Source organism: Enoplosus armatus, chromosome 19, assembly GCF_043641665.1.
Source record: "Enoplosus armatus isolate fEnoArm2 chromosome 19, fEnoArm2.hap1, whole genome shotgun sequence".
NCBI lineage: Eukaryota > Metazoa > Chordata > Actinopteri > Centrarchiformes > Enoplosidae > Enoplosus > Enoplosus armatus.
This window is the reverse complement of record NC_092198.1, coordinates 15,300,817-15,308,600: the sequence shown is the minus strand read 5'-3', so window position 1 is coordinate 15,308,600 and position 7,784 is coordinate 15,300,817. Positions and strand designations below refer to the sequence as shown.

Here is a 7,784-nt window from a genome sequence, read left to right as displayed (position 1 = left end):
TCATCGATTCACTTTGCCGGAGCCTTTACACTCGTGGATCAGACCCCTTCCCCTGGAGCTGTGGCCCCACTGACCCTGCCCTCCGGGCCGGTCTTGCAGATGAGGGTGCCGAGCAGGAGAAGAACAGGAGAAGCTAGACGGAGAGCGGCTGCGCCCCTGCATCGCCCCGCCCTCGCGAAGCTCCTGGCGGGAGGGGGAGGAGCTTAGCGAGCGCTGCAGGGAGGAGCTGCGAGTGCGAGGCGGAGGGCTGAAGAGCATCCCGCTGCGATCCTGCATCAGCTGAGTCAGACTAGCCAGGAAGTCTGCATCACTAGTGCTGCTGGCACGCACTCTCAACCGCCGTCGTCTGGAGAAAAAACCCCACATATGTATATATGCTATTAATGTTTACAAAACAAGACAAAACTGTAGTTTTCTGCATTTTTTGACAGCAGATGAGTTTTAAATATTGCAGGGAGGAATAGAACAAGATGGAGCAGCCCAAGTGAGCCGTTATATGAAGAGTTTTAAGGCGACTCCTATTACTGTGCCCTGTTGTTGTGTGGAAAAATATTTGCACCGCAGCATAAAATCAGATCGAAGTTGCTTGTGGCATGATGGAAAAAGGCCAATTATTGGCTGACAACAACAGAAATGCACAACAGTTGCTCTTTTGTTAAATTTATGACAACCCAGCTGCTAGAGTGTTTGCTGTAGTATTAAACTGCACTGGCTGATAATACAGGTAACCACTGGTGTTGCAAAATCAACCAGGACTGAAATCTTAAGGATTATAACTTTAAATATTAACCATGTTATAAAAAAATGGCAATTGACCTTCTACAGCTCTGAGGAATGTGGATCATTTTACAGAACACATGTCATACCTGTTGTCCACACACGGGCGGATGGGTGGTTTCCCTGGAGGTGGTCGAGGCAGAAACCTGCTAGTGAGTTGCTCAGGTATGAAGGTGGCGCTCACAGGACGTGGGATCTTACTTTTACTACCTGATGAGGAGGACAGAGAGAGAGGGTCTTCTCCCACACAGTCGGACCTGGAGCCACGCTCCGAGGAGAGCCGGTCTCTCAGCAAAGCGCAAGGCAGGTTGTCGCAGGACAGAGATGGGGAGGGCGAGTGGGTGGGGGAACCAGGGACCGGACTGCTCCAGCGCTGACGCCTCTCCATGTTGAGGTCCCTGCTGGGAGAGTCCAGGGGGGCGCTGGGGTCTCGTACTGGGATGCGGCTCACTTTTGGGGACGAGGGAGAGTCTCTTCGCCTTTGCAGAACTGGGGGTGGAGAGGAGGAGACGGTGACGGTGCTCTCCATAGCGCCTCCTGCTGTGTCAGCTTGAGGCTGCTGATTCGGCTCTGAAGAGCGATCGGGCAGACCAGAATCACTCTCTGGGTCTCTGTCGTTTGTCAGGTGAGCAGTGGGGCCTTTGGCTGGGCTTGGCACTGGAGCTAACTCAAACCTCCCTCCATCCTTTACAATTTCCTCTGGGAGTTTGTCAGATTTACTAGACGGTGCCTCTAGTGGTATTGCAGCGCTCCTCTCCTGTACAGGGGACTGTGGTGCACAGCTAGAGGACTGAGAGGAGAATGTTATGAATGTTACAGGTTATAATATCTTAAATATATAAAATAAAAAGAAAAAATACCATCCTATTTTTTTTTTAAAACGTAAAAAGAACATATCAATTTACAAGAGCATATCTAAATATCCAAATATACATAAGTCGTAGAGGTCCTCAGAATCATAAAAAGTTTGGAAATCTACGTTTCCATGGCAACTGAGCACTGATTTAAGTAACATTATTCTCATGCTGCATTCACGCAATGTCTGCAAAATGGGAAAAACTGGAAAAACACCCCTTATTCCACGTGTTTAAGCTTTATTCCAAGGTGGCTAGCCCTAATGCTAACCTTGTAGTCACACCAGATAAACCTAAATTAGCTTCTTTCGTTGTGTTAAGTATTTGTATTTGTGAAAGTGAAACCAGCTCCTATAAAAAATGGTCAAAGGCTCCAGAACAAGCAAGTAAGTAGACCTTGATTGTTTTGTCAACTTGTACAATGTTGCTTTCAGTTCATGCACAATGAAAAGCTTGGTCACCCCTACCTGGTCCATCTGGGGTCTTCCCATAATTACTGAGGGCATCTGTCCCAGCATCCCCGGCAGTCTCCTGTGGCCCAGTAACCACGTGCCAGGCATGCCCATCTGCGACAGGACAGGACTGCTCGGCACTGCTGGGGACGGGCCATCCTGCGGCTCCGAGGACTGGTTCTCAGTCTCAGCGGGCGTGTGCGCCCCAGGCTTGTCCTCGCGCAGGGCCTCACCTGGAGGCTTGGTGGCTCCAGAGCCGCTGCCTTGCTCTAGCTCCAGCATCACCCACTCCTGAGAGTCTCCCTCTTGAGGCACAGGGCTGAGGTTTACTGCCACAAAGCCACTGCTGGGTGCACCCTCCTCAGGGTCAGGGGTTGCCGTGCCAGAGTGTTCCTCGTTGCAGGAAGGCGACTGCTGCCCGTGTCCCCTCTCAGGAATGGGTTTCTCCCCAACTTGAGAGAGGACAGGACGCTGTTTGCCCAAGCTGAAACAAGATAAGTGTTATGGTGAGTTTCTGTCCTTTTCCCAAAAATAAAAGTTTTGCAAGCTGTCACAACTGTACAAATTGTGATTTGGTGTGTATTGAGTACTAACTAGGCCTCGAGAAAGCGCTCGATGGTGGGCTTGGGTTCGGGTGCAAGCCTCTTCTCAAATGCCAAGCTCTGACTATGTCTCATCCTCCGGAGCAGTGGCGCAGCCCGGTCCAAGAACATGGTCTCTGATCGCACCCGTCTAGGGGAACTCTGCATGGAGCCGGTGTTGGGGCTCTGGTTCCCCTGGTTCTGACTGTGTTCATCCTCACTGACCACCTAAGGAGAATGAATGACAAGGAGGCTCAAACACTGTATCTCAAGAAAGCAGCAATATATCCAGTTCTTTTTTTTCTTCACTAAAGTATCAGGAAGACAGGTCGGCAGGCTCCTAGTGGGTTTCTATTCAAGCCCAGGAGGTGTAGATGGAGTAATAGAGGTTGACAGAGTCTTAGCCATTATCATATCTCTAGGCAAAGTGAATGTAGACTTAGGGAGAGCTTTGTGCATGAAATCCGCTGAACTGCAGCTAAATTATACATCTCACAGCACAGGAAGAGAAGCAGTCACATGAGAATAATATTAAGAACGTGTACAGTAAACTACATTGCCCCGACCTTCCTAATCATCGGCTGGGCGTGTTTATGGTTGCGGTTGCGGTCCATCTCTTCCCATACATCTCCACCGGGGGTGGTCGGTGTGGGGATGGGGGGGCAGTTGTCAGCATCACTGAGGCGCTCCCCTTGCAGGACATCCTCAGTGTTCTCCCTCTGCAGCTCACCCGGCAGCACTGAAGCATTGGCCATGCTGTGGAGGAGAGGGAAGGTCACCCTGCAGCTCATTTCCACAGAACAATTTAGAGCAGCGTTTTCTCAGGGATCTCTGACTGTGCAGACTTCTAGTCTAAAAAAAGCTGCAGCTATATATTTGAACACATGTCCAACTGAGTGTGATGGAACTTTGAATAGCACAAGTGAAACTGCAAATGACTTTCTTTAGCTGTAAATACCCCAAGTATGCTGGTGTGAGGCGAGTGAGCTGCTGAGCAGTGGTTGCTGCGGCAGTGATGGTCAGCATATCCTCCGAATCACATTTCTCCCAGTCGTAGGCATCATTCTCCAGCACGCTGTGGCTCTTCATTGCATTTTCAAACAGCGACATCAGGAGCTGTCAGAGAGAAACCACAGGCGTCAGCGATTGTTAGCTGGAGAGGAATCAACCGTGCATGCAAAATATGCCAAACAAGGGATGGCTAACCTGATAGTCAGGCTTAGTGTAGTAGTCCAAGGTCAAGATATGATCCAGGAAAGTACTGAACTCTGAGGGAAGGTGCTTAAGCATGAGTCGATGGTCATACGTCTCTTTTAGATTTCCTACTTGTTCCTGAGAGCAGAGAGGGGGAAAATAAGAGTTTGAATGGATACACATACTGTGAATTACAAATCTATACTGACTAATACATAGAGGCACATACTTTGTCTTTAATTTTCCTCCAGGGGAGCTGACCAACCATGAATTCAACCAGCATGTAGAAGAGGGACCACAGGTCGTCATGTCGGCCCATTTCCTACAGATTAAGAGACACAAGTGTGAGTAATTTCAGAGTACAATAAATATGAATTAAAAAAAAAAAAAAACGGACTGAATAGCAGAATGTTTTTACTCACCTTATTCTTATGAGCATTGATTGAAGCATATCGCACAGTTCCTCTGAATCCGGCCACAGGACGAGGCTGAAAGAGATTGAAGATGAAAAAAATAAAATAAAGATATAGTAAAAACGGAAAACCAGCTGTAAACTGGGGTATTGGACACACAGATAACACACTGTTCTCCTTTACACCAAGTCCTAGGTCCAGTCCTAAATAACATTCGGAGGTATCTATAAAGACAACTGGATTCAATGTTTTGCATTTAAAACTTTTTGGGATGGTCACATGTTGATATTAAGGCCAGTTCAGACCAAATATTCACAACGAGATGAAACCGTTTTAGAACTTTACATGAGGGTCATTAAGGTCACACAGCAGTGAAAGTTGCCAGAATCACGTGAATGAAATTGACTCTGGTATGAAATGTGTACATTTGTGTGCCTTTAACTTAGTATTTCTAGATATCCTATGACCAAGAGCACTTCATTCATATTCTCTGGTCAAACGCCAATGCAGCACTTTAGTAAAAGGCCAAAAACACCTCTGCACATCATCATGAAGCCATTCTCAGTACTTAGATAAGGAGTTACACCGTTTCTATAAAAGCCGTTTATAAATCATACAGTATCTGTATGATCATTACTATTTTGTGTTAACATGCTATACCAAACCTCTAACTGTTGACAGACGGCTTTAAAACAGCTTCTCGGAGGACAAATAACTCCTTGGCAAAAAAAGGCCAAAACAATGCTTTAAAGGAAGTTGACACAGAGTACTTACTGGACGGACTTCCTGGCTGGAGTTGGTAAACTGACGGGCCAAGCCGAAATCAAGCATATAGCAGCATCTGCAGGTACTGGCTAGTCTTCCCATCGCAAAGTTAGACTGCAATTTTAACAACACAGATAAACACAAGCAAGTTCAAGTTAGTCATACAGTGTCAGACAGTTGCTCAGTTAGCATAAATACAATGAGAAATTTACAAACCATCAAGGTTTTCAGGTCAACTTACAGGTTTAATGTCGCGGTGCAGGAAGCCTACAGAGTGGATGCTTTCAATGGCCTCTAAAATCTGCTTGCCAAGCCTCAAAGTGGTGGAGACGGAGAAGGTGCCGCGGGTCATGGTTCTGCGCAAATCGGCCAGATTCCTCCCCTTAAGACAGGAAATCAGTCTTGCATGTCACATTTATGATCCAGAGTAATTTGCTGTCAGCAGCAAAACGAAATACTTGACTAGCATTGACGTTAAAAATCCTACCTGGAGTTCCATCACCACATAGTTGAAACGGTCATTTCGGCCACAGCCCACAAAGCGACACACATGGTCTTTGCCTGTCAAACAAATATACATATACATGCATATCAATAGGTAGACTGGTTGATCGCTGCTGGCCTACAAGAGAAAAAAAAAATCTGTACTCCCCTTATGCTTACATTCCTCAGCATTTATATTTATGACACAAATATTAGGTATAAATATGTTTGTGCAAATGTCATATCCTGGTTGCAATAGTATGCACTCACTCAAACTCATTGCTGGAATATTTCAGCATTAGTTAGGACACTGAATTATATACACTATAAACACACACACATTCACTGGATGCTTTATAAGGCTGACGGTTTCCTGCTCTGTTTTGTACTGTGTGCTGCTTATATCATAAAAATTAATTCTTTTTTTATAAAATAAAACATTAACCATAATGAAAAAAAGAGTAGAGACGTTCCACACAGCAATGTTTAAGAAGTTGCAAACTAAACTGACAAACTGCGTCATGATCTGGAGGGTTACCACTTTGCCTAAATGAATTCTTGCGGGTTCAGTCACTCTGTCACTGACAAGGGTGGGGGGCAGCATCACTCACCCTGAAGCTTCTTCAGCACAGCCACCTCCATCTTCAGCACCTGTTTGGGTTGTTGAGCAGACTCCACCTTTAAGGCAACAGTAGCCTGACTCAGCTGATCCAAAACCTCGTAGATCTCCCCAAACCCACCTCCTCCTATCTTCCTCACCTGAAAATAAGGGAATATTCATTGTCAACCCAAAGCATGAGTGTGGAGAAAATATTCCTCCACATTGAGCATTCATCTGTGGGGTTTTTTTTTTTAGAAAACTAACATGATTTTGTGAATTCTCTTCCTTCCGCGACACTTACCACTTTCCATCTGTCTCTGACCACGTCTGCCACTGACAGGATGTCTGTGTGCTCTCCAGCCCCACTCATCCTGAGTGCTCTCAGCTACTGCCTGCACCTGGCATCAGTGACGCAGGCCCCTCACTGGAAACAGGGAACAGATTTTAAAATCATTTTTCTCTTTAGCAATCACTGCACACTGCATGCTACTGAGCAGCGATGGAAACCTTTAGTTGTTACCGATAACATCTTATTGTGCCTGACTGAAACATGTGGAGAATACCATTTAAACGGTTACAAAGGTTAGCAACACCTCACGTCTCCAGGGTTCACGCAAGACGCTATCGGCTGCGAGATGGTCACGAAAAGATAGCAGCTAGCATTTTCTGGTTTGTTTGACTGTGTGCCAAAGCACAACTATCGGCTAGCGCAGCGGCAGCCACTGGTCATAAATGGCCATAAACCGGTCGTTTGAGAAGATTAGCCGTTGGGAAGCTAATCTAGCTCGGTGACATTGTTCAATGCGGCGGCTCTGGTGGTCCTGTAAACAAGCTAACTAGCATGTTTACTAAAGATAACCGTTAGTAAACCTCTCTGACCTCTTACCTCGCTTCGTTGCACCATTGCGATCCCAGTTGGTGTGTAAAATCCAAACACTCCCCATGCTCCCAGTCTGTTGTTAGTTTGCCAAGTCATTCCAAGACGTTGTGTATTTTATATATGAGATAATCGTGGTGGACCATAGCTGACGTTAGCTACAGTTAGCCAGCTAGCCTGCTAATGGATGGGGAGTGATGCCCCCGTGCTCTCTCTCATAGCAGCGGTGTTGACGTCACAGCGCTAGTCTCTCCTGATTGATCCGCAAACTCCTGCATCCCCGAGACACTGTGAGACCACATAACATGCAGCACGATGCACACAGAGAGAGAGAGAGAGGCACTGACAGTGGACAAGGGACGGAGCACTGCATCACCAGCATTCATGGGTCACTATTCACACTGATCAGTTATGATCATAACTGTCGAAAAATAAAGCAGGAACATCTGAGTAGCAGAGGCGTAGCAGAGGCGTAGCAGGGAATTCTGGTGCCCCTAACAATGTATTGATAATCCTTTACCCTCTCCACCACTGCCACCCAACAGTGGTGGAAGAAGTACTTCATATGTGTGTGTGTGTGTGTGTGTGTGTGTGTGTGTGTGTGTGTGCCAGGTGTCCAATAGACCAGGAACATAATGATTATGTGTTTAAGTGTTTTAGTGACCATGATGAAAAATGGTGAAATGCAGTGAGAAATAACTACAGGAAAAAAAGGACTCACTATCATCTACTCCTGCACATTGAGCGATGGCTAAAAATGCATACTTTTTCTGCTGAATTTATTCCC

General features: G+C 46.3%; 1 protein-coding gene across 1 annotated transcript; it reads right to left on the bottom strand.

Annotated features, from left to right (window-relative positions):
- On the bottom strand, positions 1-7,077 carry ttbk2b (tau tubulin kinase 2b). Its single transcript, XM_070925965.1, has 15 exons — positions 7,007-7,077; positions 6,422-6,544; positions 6,131-6,278; positions 5,524-5,597; positions 5,278-5,418; positions 5,046-5,150; positions 4,281-4,346; positions 4,088-4,180; positions 3,871-3,996; positions 3,623-3,780; positions 3,225-3,420; positions 2,678-2,892; positions 2,099-2,567; positions 867-1,567; positions 1-346 (listed from the first exon to the last, which is right to left on the bottom strand). Exons 2-15 carry the CDS (start codon positions 6,488-6,490, stop codon positions 1-3), a joined length of 2,907 nt encoding a protein of 968 aa, XP_070782066.1. The 5' UTR covers positions 6,491-6,544; positions 7,007-7,077.
- Between the last annotated feature and the right edge of the window lie 707 nt (positions 7,078-7,784).